Source organism: Gymnoscopelus microlampas, assembly GCF_963454915.1.
Source record: "Gymnoscopelus microlampas genome assembly, chromosome: 24".
NCBI lineage: Eukaryota > Metazoa > Chordata > Actinopteri > Myctophiformes > Myctophidae > Gymnoscopelus > Gymnoscopelus microlampas.
Window position 1 is genome coordinate 6,269,797 of NC_139961.1, and position 14,599 is coordinate 6,284,395.

The 14,599-nt window shown below is 39.9% G+C and overlaps 1 protein-coding gene across 1 annotated transcript; it reads left to right on the forward strand.

Annotated features, from left to right (window-relative positions):
• The first annotated feature begins 506 nt into the window (after positions 1-506).
• LOC311040400 (protein NLRC3-like) lies at positions 507-14,076 on the forward strand. Its single transcript, XM_084050660.1, has 9 exons — positions 507-549; positions 2,693-2,738; positions 2,972-3,220; positions 4,347-4,382; positions 5,491-7,315; positions 7,415-7,588; positions 10,365-10,520; positions 10,694-10,740; positions 13,476-14,076. The coding sequence occupies exons 3-9, from the start codon at positions 3,031-3,033 to the stop codon at positions 14,024-14,026; spliced, it is 2,979 nt and encodes a 992-aa protein (XP_083906786.1). The 5' UTR covers positions 507-549; positions 2,693-2,738; positions 2,972-3,030; the 3' UTR covers positions 14,027-14,076.
• Positions 14,077-14,599: the final 523 nt, after the last annotated feature.

Below are 14,599 nucleotides of genomic sequence, written 5' to 3' on the forward strand. Positions count from 1 at the left end.
AAACTTAAATTGAATGCCACTAACTTGCAACCCAAGGAGACAAAACAGTGTAATCATTCATTGAACACAATACTGGGTTTCAGGTGTGCTAACGCAATTATAATGATGTATCTATTTATCCTTTAATCAACAGTTTATCAACGTAATTTGCAACATAAGTAGGCTGATGTCTTGGCTATATATTTAAAGGTACAGTATAAGGGAACCAATTTATTTGATCATAATTTTCCATTGATCAACAAAGAAGTAGAAGACTCTAAGAGGTGATCAATGCAACTTGATCCCTATATCTTTCACTTTAAAAGGTAGTAAAAATAGCCAACCTAACGCTCTCAATGCATCAGCAAGTGACACATTGTATCTGCTACTTTATATTTTCAAAAGTGTGTTTAGATTTTTCAAAAATGGGTATATTGTTTTACATATACATATCTTCAATAATGGAATCTACGTCTATGGAATCTACGTCTGTTTCAACAGCAGTGTAAAGAGATGGAGTCCAGAGTGGAAGGTGTTGATTCTGGAGAAACAAAAGCTTCCTCAGAGCAGGTAAACAGCTTCAACCTTTGTCCTCCAGACAGCTTTCAGATGACCACACATCATGACTAAAGGTTCAGGATCAAAATCTGAATACATGTCACATCACAGTAAACAGGTGTAAAAAGTGGGTGAAATTATTTTTTTGTGCAAGCTCCATCATTTTTCATCAAAAAACATGTCACAGAGAGGCAAAAATCAAAAATTACAGTAGGTTATAGACATGTTGTGAGGTGGCAACACATTCAGTAGGTCCATATTAGCAGCAGGTATGTATATGAGATTTAGACATATTGTAAGGTGTGAAAAGACTATCAAGGCATTTTCAGGTTCACATAGAATGGTAGCCTATACCACATGATAACTTTCACAGGTAAACATCTGCATGGTAGATCCACAAGGAAGAGCTAAATAAAGTCCATGGCCAACAGTCTGAGGGCAGCAGGGCAAATCACTGAGTTCAATAAAACAAACGTAAATCTGACGAATGGACATTAACAGTCAAGCTTTTCATACTTAAGGCAGCTTTAAGGTCATTTCAGACGACGCCTAGAAATTCATCTTATGTCCCATTTTATGTCCCTTACAGCTTCTACACCTACTGTTATCCTTCAAATAGATTTTTGAAACAGACCAGAAAAAGAAAAAAAATACTGTATATCACTTTGGCTCTTGATATATTTGCTTGGCATTACCAATAGGCTACTTAAATTATTGGGATATTCCTAAATGTCTCAAAACAGTCCAGCAACAACAAATGCTCACTCTTGCTGCTGCTTGAACATGGTTGTCCATTTGAGGAGGAGCAGTACTTTAACCCCACCTTACTGCTCTCTAGTCCATTGCTTCTCTGTCGCCTCTGCATCGTTATGTAGTGATGTTTGTGTATTTAGTTATTCATTCATTCATTCTGGATGTGCACCGTGTGCAGTGTCTCTCTCTGCAGGCCTCTTCTCCTCAGACACCATTTACCCTGGAGTATAAGTTTGACTTAAAGGGCAAGACCACTTTGGTAGAGGTTTGGGTTGTGTAGTTACCTTGCCATGATGTAACTCCAAAGGTGGGCAAGAAATTAAAAAAAATTGCTCCATTGATTAGAAATTGATAATTCAAAATATGCTCCTCATTGACTTACATTGTACGGTAAAACAGCTCTCAAAGTCACTCTATTAGCACAAAAACGAACGCAAACAAAGTTGATTCAGACAATATAGAACATCACCAAACCCAGTACTGTTTTTTTTTTTTATAAAAATATCAACTTCCTGTTGATTTTGCCATTTTTAATAAGTAGAAAACCCGGACTGGATCGGCGGATCCGGATCCAGATCTTCAAATAGTAAAATCAACAGGAAGTTTACATTTTTATTAAAAAAACAAACAGTACTGGGTTTGGTGATGCTCTATATTGTCTGAATCAGCCATGTTTGGGTTCATTTATGTGCTAAAAGAGTGACTTTGAGAGCTGTTTTACCGTACAATGTAAGTCAATGAGGAGCATATTTTGAATTATCAATTTCTAATCAATGGAGCAATTATTTTTGATTTCTTGCCCACCTTTGGAGTTACATCATGGCAAGGTAACTACACAACCCAAACCTCTACCAAAGTGGTCTTACCCTTTAAACAAGGCCCAGTGAAATGTATTAAAACAATACTGGGTGGTTATTTGTATATCCAATAAAGTAGAAAAGTTTGCTCTATGAACTCAAGCCTTTACCAAAGCTAGAGCAACGTGCGAGAGGCCAGCATTAAAGTCCACCAATAATAGAAAAGGCTTGCACACTGACAGAAAGACATTGAGGCTCTTTGAAAGAAAAACTACATATTTTAATTACAACGTGAAAAAAGGTGACAGTGAATAAGTGACACAAGGAGACATTTCGGTACTTAGATGATGATGTTGATGATGATGGTCGAAGGGCCGAAACATCCATTGCTTTTGTCACTTTTCTGTTTTCCACTATGTCACCTTAGCCAGCTCTTTCTGTTATTAGTGGTTATTGTAATATAAGATCTAACAGAAAACCATCCCAGGTGGTGGGTTTCAGGTTGAAAACCATTACTGTAGTCTGTAGCCAATACCATACAATACATTATTGTTTAATAGCACTCAGGTATGATATGATTCAAATGACATGACTGTGTACAACAGGATGCTGCTGACGGCTTGACTTCAGAAAAAACGGATGCAGAAAAAGGTGAGTTTTTGTTCTGCACTTGGTACAGTGAGTGGTTTGTTGGCTAGTGCTACATTTTGTTTGCCAGGTTGTCCATCCTCAATATCTTATTCTGAAACTATAAACGTACCAGTTGTAACACTGCTATGTTTATGTGGGGATGTAGAGATGCTACAGTGTTATTTTCTATTTATATAATTACATTTTTCTTTGATGCATTAATCTAAACAACTCCTTTTTTCTCTTGCAAACAGCAAGAGAGGCTTTTGTGATCCAGCACAGGCCAGAGTTCATTCAAAAGGTTACCACAGTCATGCCTATTGTAGACAGTCTAGGAACTATGGTCCATCCTGAGCTCTATGCCAAGATTAAAGCCGAGAAGACAAGCATGGACCAAATGAGGGAACTGTATACAATGGTGTTAGATCCAGGTGGAACAGTTGTCAAAACAGCGTTTTACAATGCCCTTAAACAACACGAACCCCACCTGTTGGAGAGGCTTGGTAAGATCAGATGTACTACTGAATTAACTTTTTTATGCAACAACCTTAAAGGATGACTTCACCCATTTTCAACCTATCTTCATATAATTGGTCCTCACTAATGCTCTTTATAACATGGTACCATTTCAGTCTACTTGGTCTGTGTCTTAGAGGAGGCCTGTGGACAGTTCAGAAACCCGTCTACCAGTGACATCTTCGATGGGGAATCCAAGCTAATAGAAACGGCAGGCTTTATATTCCTGGAAAGTTGGCATTCTATAATGGAAGCCACTGTTTTCGTTTTAATAACAATCTAAAATCTAAAATGTGGAATCTTGTTTGAAAAAAGAAAACCTGCCTAACAATGTCACTGGTAGACTGGTTTCTGAAGTGTCCACAGCCCTTCTATGAGACACAGACCAAGTAGGAAAAAAATGATCCATTTTATCATGAGCATTATTTGAGGACCAATTATACGAAGATAGGTTAAACATGTGTGAAGTCGTCCTTTAATACAATTTATAACAGCACTTCCATAGAGTGGATGTGTTTCTGCCATGACAGCTACCATCAGGTTAAATACTAGAAACACCTTGTATCATCAGGGAGCAATTGTGATGCATCAACCATACATCAACTTATGTAAACAACATTATTCCATATTACATTACTGCAGGGATAGTCAACCTGAGGCATGGGTGCCAACATTGGCACAGGGGAGGGTGATCACTGGCAATTATTCTAAAGAAGAAGAAACATGTTTATGTATATGGACAATCAAAATCTGTTAGAAATATTTTATTTGTATGTGGTGTTATAAGTAAACATGATGTTGACATGTAACACTCACTCACATTTATAAAAAATATGGCACTTCATGTCAAAGGTTGCTGTCCCCTGCATTACTGTATAAATAGTGACACAATGAAATACAGTCGTCATTGTCAAGAAAGAAAAATCGGTCACTTTGGTGGTCTAGTCAACTTCAGCATCAGTGTCAGCTCCACAGATATTGGTACCAGGCAAATGTAGTAGTTCTACTGGCAAGATATGAATGTAATTTCCCCCAGATAATAACCAGAGTCCCATTACATGAATGTCATGTCCACTCACAGAGCTCACTCATTATCCTCCTCTCCTAATGCAGGACCTGTACTTCCATCTGAAGACTCAGCTAAACATGGTGAGTTATGAAAGAATCTGACCAGAGCTGTTACTAATAAGAATTATTGTCTATACAATACTAATCAAATGATTTAACTGCCAAGACTGTACAGAGCAGTAAGAAAGCCTTAATTCACAATTTAATGTTTTTCTACAAGCATATCTCTACCATTCACTGCAAATAGAAACAATGAAGATGTGGTATTGATGAGGGATATTTATTTTGTAGTCTTATTCCATTCTGTATCAAAATTATGGAATGATTGGTTGCTTGACATCATTTATAATCTGACGCCATTTAACAGTACAACATGGATATACATTTTAAAGACTTTGATCACCAATGCAATACAGAATTGTAGAGGCCTCTATCGATTGATCGATTAATATCTTAATATCTTAATTGATCAGAGTCAGCACACTCCATATGTAATAACACATAATGGAGTGTGTTGACTAACTTCAATGTCCTACAACGTCTACTCTGACAAAGCTCTCGACACTATGACTCAGACATATCGGTAAGATTGTGAGGGTAGGAGTGAGGGCCTTGCAGCAGCCTATTAAAAGTCCCTAAAAGGCCAATCTTAATTACTTCCTCAAACAAAAAGGTACTGCATGATGACATAGACAACCGCACGTTCCTGCAATCAGACAGGACTACGCCATTTTGAATCTCAAGATGAAGTCCAAATGGTGTATTACTCATTTTAAACTTAATCAGCACACTAAAATATTTATTTGAAAACATTTTAGGTTAGAAATAAGCAACGTAGTAACACACATGCTTCACAGCTGGCCCTCTCTCTCCCTTGGGCAGCGTGAGCGACAGCTCAAGTGTTTCATAGCGTGAGGGGGATTCAGTCTGAAACCGACGCTGTTTCAGACTGAAACTTCAAAATGAAATTACAAAAAAAGCCATTTTACCAGGTCTTTAAGCCTGCATTTGTATGTTATATCCTCAGTCCAGAAAAGTAATATAATGTATACTATAACAAGTTACTGTTGGCAGGAATAAGTAAAGTCATAATACGTTTTGTAAAGAGTAATGCATAACTTTTTTCGTAACCAGCCCACCACTGTTTAACAAAACATGCGACATGCATCTGTGTTTTATGGTCATTTAGAAACTCAACTGGGGTGTCAACAACTCAAGTCTTATCTGAAGAAGGAGCTTAAGTGTTTGGAAGATTGGACACAAATAAGCCAGACCAAAAAAAAACAAAAGCATCTGAATCAGATCTTCACAGAGGTCTACATCACAGAGGGATCCAGTGCACAGATCAATAATGAACATGAGGTTAGACAGATTGAAACAGCGTTCAGTAAACAAGACAGTTCAGAAACACCAATACGATTTGAAGACATCTTTGAACCTTTACCTGGAGAAGATGAACCAATCAGAACAGTGATGATGAAAGGAGTGGCTGGTATTGGTAAAACAGTTGTAATTGGGAAGCACACTCTGGACTGGGCAGAAGAGAAAGCCAACCAGAATATCCACTTCATATTTCCATTCACTTTCCGAGGGCTGAATTTGGTGAAGGAGGACAGTTACAGTTTGGTGGAACTTCTTCAACACTTTTTTAGTGAAATCAACCTAGCAGGAATCTGCAGCAAAGGGTCCCACGTTGAGTTCATTTTTGATGGCCTAGATGAGTGTAGGTTTTTTTTAAACTTCCAGAAAAAGGAGATCTTGACTGATGTCACAAAGCGAACCTCAGTGGACGTGTTGGTGACAAACCTAATCATGGGAAACCTGCTTCCGTCCGCTCGCATCTGGATAACCTCACGACCTGCAGCCGCCAATCAGATCCCTGATAAGTATGTTGACAGGGTGACAGAGCTGAGAGGGTTCACTGACCCCCAGAAGGAGGAGTACTTCAACAAGCGATTCAGTGATGATGAGAACCAGGCCAGAACAATCTTCTCACACGTGGAGAAATCACGAAGCCTCCACATAATGTGTTACCTACCAGTCTTCTGTTGGATCACTGCTACAGTTCTAGAGAGCATCTTGAGAACAGAGGGGAAGGGTGCGCTGCCGAAGACCCAGACTGAGATGTACATACACTTTGTCGTGGTTCAGTCCAAACATCAGAATACCAAGAATAAGGACGAAGCTCTGACACATTCTGACTTGAATCCAGACAATATTAAGACCATTCTGTCTCTGGGAAAATTGGCTTTTGAACAGCTGGAGAAAGGCAACCTGATCTTCTATGAAGACGACCTGACAGAGTGTGGCATTGACATCAAAGATGCCTCAGTGTACACAGGAGTGTTCAGACAGATGTTTAAAGAGGAGCGTGGGTTGCACAATGTCAAGGTGTTCTGCTTTGTCCATCTGAGTGTTCAGGAGTTTCTGGCTGCGCTTTATGTGTTCCTCACATTCATCAACACGGGTGTCAACCTACTGTCACAAACAACTTCCAAGTGGTCTACGCCGTTTATAAACACATCTAAGCTGTTCGTAGACACATCTAAGTTGAATTACCTCTATCAGAGTGCTGTAGACAAGGCCTTGCAGAGTCCAAATGGACACTATGACTTGTTCCTCCGTTTTCTACTGGGCCTTTCAATGGAGAACAATCATTCTCTCTTAAAAATGCTATTGAAACAGAAGAATGAAAACGTGTCGCAGACCAATTGGAAAATTGTCAAGTACATCAAGAAGAAGATCAGGGAGAATTCCTCTCAAGAGAGAACAATCAATCTGCTCCACTGTCTGAATGAGCTGAATGATCAGTCTCTGGAGGAAGAGATACAACAGTACTTAAGCTCAGGAAGTCTCTCCACAGGCAAACTCTCTCCCGCTCAGTGGTCAACTCTGGTCTTCATGTTGCTGTCATCACAAAAAGAGCTGGACGTGTTTGACCTGAAGAAGTACTCTGCTTCAGAGGAGGCTCTTCTGAGGCTGCTGCCAGTGGTCAAAGCCTCCAATAGAGCTCTGTAGGTGAACTGATAATTAAATTCATTTATTATTTCATCTTTTCCTTACATGAAGATAACACAATCGTTGTGTTAACTGTATTCCCCCCCACCCCGCAGGCTGAGTGGTTGTAATCTCTCGGAGAGAGGCTGTAAGATGTTATCGCCTGTTATCAGCTCCAGCTCCTATAGGCTAAAAGAACTCGACCTGAGCAACAATGATTTGCTCGATTCAGGAGTGAAACTAATCGCTGATGGACTGGGAAGTTCACAATGTAGCCTAGAGACACTCAGGTCAGTATTCCTTAACCTTTTCAACAGATGACCATTTGTGACCCATTCTGCCCTATGGTGTGTACGCCCGCATACAAGCAATGTTGAGCAGTTGAGCAAAAAAAAATTGGTTCATGTCCATGTCAAAGACAAAAAATATGAAACTAGAAAAAGTGCTCCTCGGAGCACAGGTCTCCGCCAGGTCAGGTACGTTATTCTGGCCTCCTGGTGGCGCTATAATAGGCCAATGTGAAAAGGGTGCCATTTATTCTTACGTCTTTCATGGCAATCAGACACTGCATTCATGATTTGAGGCATTTTGTTCCAAAAATGTGTTTTGCTAAATTAGACATGCTGGTGGCGCTATAACAGGCCAATGTGAAAAGGGTGGCATTTCTTCCTCGGCCTAGTGGGAATGTGTTTGTGAAATTTCACGGAAATCGCAAGCTGCGTGCATAGTTTGAGGCTTTTTGTTCAAAACGGACCAATCCTGCAAACTTTGGAAGCCAACCGTAGGCAATGAGGATGGAATATGGGAAATCGGACAGATATGTGTTGATCACATGACTATAGAGATACTGTGTACCGATTTGCTTGACATTTGGATAAAATCTGTAGGAGTAATGTAAAAAAAGGGGTTTTGCACAAATCGGTCTCCTGGTGGCGCTATAACAGGCCCATGTGAAAAAAATTGGGGCATAGGTTCTGAATTGGCATCCAGGGAGTGTGTGTGCACAGTTTCGGAGCGACCGGGCCAACGGTGCCGGAGATTAGCTGGTAACACACACACACACACACACACACACACACACACACACACACACACACACACACACACACACACACACACACACACACACACACACACACACACACACACACACACACACCAAACGGACGGACGGAGGGTAAAACATACTCTCTCACCATGCCTTTGGCAAGGCGGAGACTATATGTTAACTAATATCTTTATGAATGTGTAATGTAGATGCAAAGCACAAACATGGTGTTTCACAAGGTGCCATAGCTGAGTGGTTACAGAGGCCACCTGGGAATCAGAAGGTTCTCGGTTCGCCACCCTGCCCACAAAGTCTATGTGTCATAGAGTCCCAGAGCAACTGGGACTCTTACCTGACTGCTGTAATAACAGCACCCACTGCTAGCTAGAATGGATACATGCAGAGTACACATTTTGTGTGTGTGTGTGTGTGTGTGTGTGTGTGTGTGTGTGTGTGTGTGTGTGTGTGTGTGTGTGTGTGTGTGTGTGTGTGTGTGTGTGAGTGAGTGAGTGAGTGAGTGAGTGAGTGAGTGAGTGAGTGAGTGAGTGAGTGAGTGAGTGAGTGAGTGAGTGAGTGAGTGAGTGAGTGAGTCAAAGCCTCCAATAGAGCTCTGTACGTGAACCAGATTAATTTATTATTTCATCCTTCTCTTACAATATTTATTTGTATTACTGATGTGTTTTGTTGCTCTTTGTTTTTGTTTGTTTGTTTGTTTTCTTCCCAGGCTGAGTGGTTGTAATCTCTCGGAGAGTTGCTGTAAGATGTTATCGCCAGTTCTGAGCTCCAGCTCCTCTAGGCTAAAAGAACTGGACCTGAGCAACAATGATTTGCTCGATTCAGGAGTGAAACTAATCACTGATGGACTGGGAAGTTCACAATGTAGACTTGAGACACTCAGGTCAGTATTCCTGAACCTTTTCAGCATATGACCATTTGTGACCCATTCTGCCCTATGGTGGGTACTCACGCATACAAGCAATGTTGAGCAGAGAGGAGAAGAAAAGCCATAAGAACATTTTTCATCCAAAATGTGTTAATCCCACAGTCACAATCATAACATACGTGGCTGTCATTCACCTAAACATTAGAGCTGAAATCAGTGTGTAAATAATACATACACGTAGATACAAACTTAAATTGGTCATCCTTGGTGCATCTTAACATGCTACTTACTTTGTGTTTGTTTTTGGACAACAATGGGTAATTGCGGTAATGACCGTGTTCCATACATTAGGATTTAGAAAGGATATATTATTCAATTGATTTATGTATCATGTCCATGTCAAATACAAACAATATTAAATAAGGTTAACTAATATCTTTATGAATGTGTAATGTACATGCAAAGCGTGAAACCGCCCGACAAGGTGTTTCACAAGGTGCTATAGAGCACCGAAGTCGGACGTCACTGCCACTAGAGGGCGTTGTTTCACGGGTTCGTGGCTTTATTTTTTGTGTTGAAATCCCCATTTGGGAATCTTAGATAGCGTCATATAAGAACTGTGTTCCAAACATAAACACACCACCCTGGCGTTTTTGTCAGGGGGTGGCTCTGCATCGTTTATGATATTCATTCATATTTGATACAGCCTGTTTTTGACGAAAATGGAATGAATTCTGCCTTAAAAGTCTTAAGAACTACTACTTCCGTGTCTGAAATCACTGTCTCTACAGCAGCCGTGTTCATGGGAAATGTAGTCTTTGGGTTGTTTGACTCGTTTCTAGTGTTTATATTGTGTTACTCTTTGGGTAAATTTGTACATTTACACCTTCAGTCGATGCTTCAGATCCTGAGTAAAAAATCACCAGGGTGGTGTGTTTATTTTTGGAACACAGTTCTTATATGAAGTGATCTAAGATTCCCCAATGAGGATATCAACACAAAAAGTAAAGCCAAGAACCTGCCAAAAGCGCCCTCTACTGGCAGTGACGTCAGCAGTGCTCTATAGCTGAGTGGTTACAGAGTACACATTTAATAGTGTGTGCGTGCGTGTGCGTACGTGTGCGTGTGTGTGTAGGTTGTCAGGCTGCATGGTCTCAGAAGTAGGCTGTTCTTATCTGGTCGCAGCTCTGAAATCCAACTCCCATCTCAAAGTCCTGGATTTGAGCTACAATCACCTAGGAGGAGACTCAGAAGAACAGCTGCGCTCTGCTGGACAACTGGAGACCCTCAGGTATGGAGAGACTTGCTACTCAGTGCGAGTTTGACTAGTAGTTTTAGAGGGACATTATACTGTGATGCTGTGTAGTACTGTTTAAAGTGTAATAGCATAACATTATTATCAATCATTGTTTCTATTATCAAATAGAATATGCAGGCCTGACTTTGTGTCTCCTTCATCCCCAGTGTCGACCATTGTGGGGCGTGCATGCTGAAGCCAGGTCTGAGGAAGTGTAAGTGTTTAATCTGTTTTATTCATGATATCAAAGTATCACACATCCTATTTATATGAACAGCACATACACAGCAGCATGTGAAATTCATTCTGTAACATCCTACTGTGAAGAATTATCATGCATATACAGACAGACAGACAGACAGAACAGACAGAGAACAGACAGACAGACAGACAGACAGACAGACAGACAGACTGTTTTGCTCTTCTGTTGGAGCTTATTCTTTCTGTGAAAGGGTCTCACACTGTAAAATCCTCAGTGTTCATTTAACTCTGAGAGTGACCAACCTGTAAGGGTCCATTTGGTTCCATTTATTTCATGTATACTTCATCAAAGTATAAAGCCTGATTTATATTCATATTTGTATAACTTACATGTCACCAGTCGTATACAAAGTACTCAACCGTAGTACTTGAGTACAAAGTACAAAGTATAGATACTCCTGGTCAAATATTAGTCAACTGCAAGAAAGCTGCTCTGTCAAATGTTTACTTGAGTTAAAGTACTTTAGTGGTTGCTTTTAAGAATAATTAAGTATTTTAAAATAATGTGCTTTTGAATCAGTAGTATGTTCTTTTTAAAACCAATGCAATTCTGTATTGAAATGTTTCCATTTTCCCCAAAAATCTGGGCGTGAATAGCTGAATGGTTAAGTCATGCACCACAGGCTCTGATGCCTGACAGTAAGTCTCGGGTTCGATACCCAAGTATCCAAAAGTACAAATAACAAAATACACGTTTTAATTTGTTTATTTTAAAAATATATATTTCCAGGGCCTTTTATGCCTTTATTTATAGTTTGTAGTAGAGATGGACAGGAAACGGGGGGGAGAGAGATTGGAACGGGACTCGAACCCGTGGTGCGCTGTCAGGCTACTTATGAGCATAGGTGCCCGAACCGCAAGGCCAGCAGTCTGGGCCCACTTTTAATTTTTTAATATCAATGCACTGCTATCTTGAAATTCAGATATTTTCCCCCAAAAAATAAGATTAAAAAATAAGAATAAGAAAATAAGAAGAGTGTGAATAGTGATAGCAATAGTGAAAATAGCTGATCTACAAGCTCACAACAGTATTCTGAAAAATGTACGTTTCTATATCAGTGGTGCTCAATCTTTTTCATGTCAAGGACCACCCAAAATTATATTTATTTCACCGCCGACCCCCATCTCAAAATATGTTGTTCCAGGGACCCCCCAGAAGCAAAGATTTGAGTTTTAAATGTTCACTTTAAAAAAATATATATATTCAAAGATTTGCACACATTTTCACGTTTCTTCAAAAATAGCAGATATAAAAGTGTAAAATAATGCTTTTTAGCTCAAATAAAAAATGACACAGATGCGTTCCAGGTCTTTATGGGTTAAGTGGTTAGTTCATAATGTACTTTTTCCCTTTCTAGAAATGTAATCTTTGCCTTTGGAAAGTAGTGGAGTGAAAGTCATACAGTACTCAAGTAAATGCAGTTGATCACTGTCCACTGAAAGACAGTGAGTATAAATGAAGCATAAGGGTCCATTTAGGTACAAATGGGGGTCAGTTATATGTGTTCTCCATAAATCTATAGTTTTAATTATACAAGTGAAGAAGACAGTGTGCAGGAGTCCTTTCTTCTACACTCTGAAATGAACAGTGAGGATTTTACTGTGCATGCTGTGTAACCACATGACACCAATTTACACCCAAATGATTCAACACTTTGATTTATAATTTCCAACACCAACTTCATATCTCACCCAGAAACAGGCAGGGGGAAAAAGACACATTGTGAGCTTGTAGATCAGCTTTGTTGCATGAAAATAATTAATATTACGATGACTTTATGTGTGTTATGTTTGTCACACACACACACACACACACACACAGACACACACAGACACACACAGACACACACACACACACACACACACACACACACACACACACACACACACACACACACACACACACACACACACACACACACACACACACACACACACACAGACCCCCCTGTGTAGTTAAGTAATATTTGACCGGAAGTATCTTTACTTCAACTCAAGTACTTTGGGCATCCCAAAGCGGTTGAGTACTTTGTCCAACACTGGTGACATACAGTAGTGGAAAAAGTACTCAAATGTTTTATTTAAGTAAAAGTATCAATACTGCAATGTAGAATTACTCTATTAAAGGTAAAAGTCCGGAATGAAAAATGTACTTGAGTAAAAGTACAAAAGTATTGGTATCAAAATGTACTTAAAGTACCACAAGTAAAAGTACTACAATGTTTGAAAATAGCAGAGCTTGCAGATCGGCTATTTTCAAATAGCCTAGGTATAAAATAAGGCTAAAGTGGTTAATGTATGTTTTATAATGTAATAATTTATATATCTGCAAAGTAACTAGTAACTAAAGTTTTCAAATAATTGTAGTGGAGTAAAAGTACAATATGTGCCTCTGAGTCGTAGTGGAGTAGAAGTAAAAGTACTGGAAATTGGAAATACTCCAGTAAAGTAAAAGTACCAAAAAATTGTACTTAAGTACATTACTTGAGTAAATGTACTTAGTTACTTTACACCACTGGTGACATATAAGTCATACAAATATGAATATAAATCAGGCTTTATACCTTGATGAAGTATAAATGGAACCAAATGGACCCTTACAGGCTGGACACTCTCAGAGTTAAATGAACACTGAAGATGAAGTAATATTGTTAACTGGTGTTGTGTTGTGTGTTGTTCTCTCATCAGATGTGTGTGAACTCACACTGGATCCAAACACAGCACACAGAAACCTCTCTCTGTCTGAGAACAACACAAAGGTGACATATGTGGAGGAGGTGCAGCCATATCCAGACCACCCAGACAGATTTGACCGCTATGAACAGGTTCTGTGTAGAGAGAGTCTGATTGGACGCTGTTACTGGGAGGTAGAGTGGAGTGGATATGTTGAGATATCAGTGACATACAAAGGAATCAACAGGAAAGGAAAGGGTAAAGACTGTATAGGAATGAATGACAAGTCCTGGATTCTGGAATGTTGGGATAGTATCCAGAACAGCAGTTATGATGTCTGTCACAATGGGAAGGAAACTAAACTCTCTGTCCATTCTAACGTTCTCTTTGGCTCTAACAGAGTAGGAGTGTATGTAGACTGTCCTAATGGCACTCTGTCCTTCTACAAAGTATCGTCTGACACACTGACACACATGCACACCTTCCATTCCACTTTCACTGAACCACTCTGTGCTGGGTTCAGGTGCGGCGATGACGGCGGCTCAGTGTCTCTGTGTCAGATCTAGGAGATACAGAAACATCCTGTTGTTCTGGAGGAACACACACACACACACACACACACTGCTGATGAAATGATAACTCACTATGTACACACACGCGCGCACACACACACACGCACGCACGCACGCACGCACGCACGCACGCACGCACGCACGCACACACACACACACACACACACACACACACACACACACACACACACACACACACACACACACACACACACACAGTGTGTGTGTGCGTACACCGATCTACAAGTTGTCATTCTGTAGATCAGCATTTTTTCGGTGCACGACGCCAACGTGCAACTAAGTGTAAAGGTATCTAAAAAAATCTGTTTTAACCATAAAACAAGCATTTCTCTTGTGAGAACCAGGACAAAGGTTCCTCACAATGTCTCATATTCTACTACAATTGTGGAGGCATTTGGTCCTCACAAGTATAGTAATACACACACACGCGCATGCAGTCGTGCACAAAAAAAAAAAAATAATGTTATTAAATAACATAACCCTAACCCAACCCTAACCCTAAAACCGAATAAGGTATCAAAAAAACGCCCAAAAACGCCCAATATA

Coding starts and splice junctions, on each gene's coding strand:
- LOC311040400 (XM_084050660.1), top strand. CDS start 3,031: ATGCCTATTGTAGACAGTCTAGGAACTATGGTCCATCCTGAGCTCTAT. Junction 3,221..4,346: donor CCACCTGTTGGAGAGGCTTG/GTAAGATCAGAT, acceptor CTCCTAATGCAG/GACCTGTACTTCCATCTGAA. Junction 4,383..5,490: donor TGAAGACTCAGCTAAACATG/GTGAGTTATGAA, acceptor ATGGTCATTTAG/AAACTCAACTGGGGTGTCAA.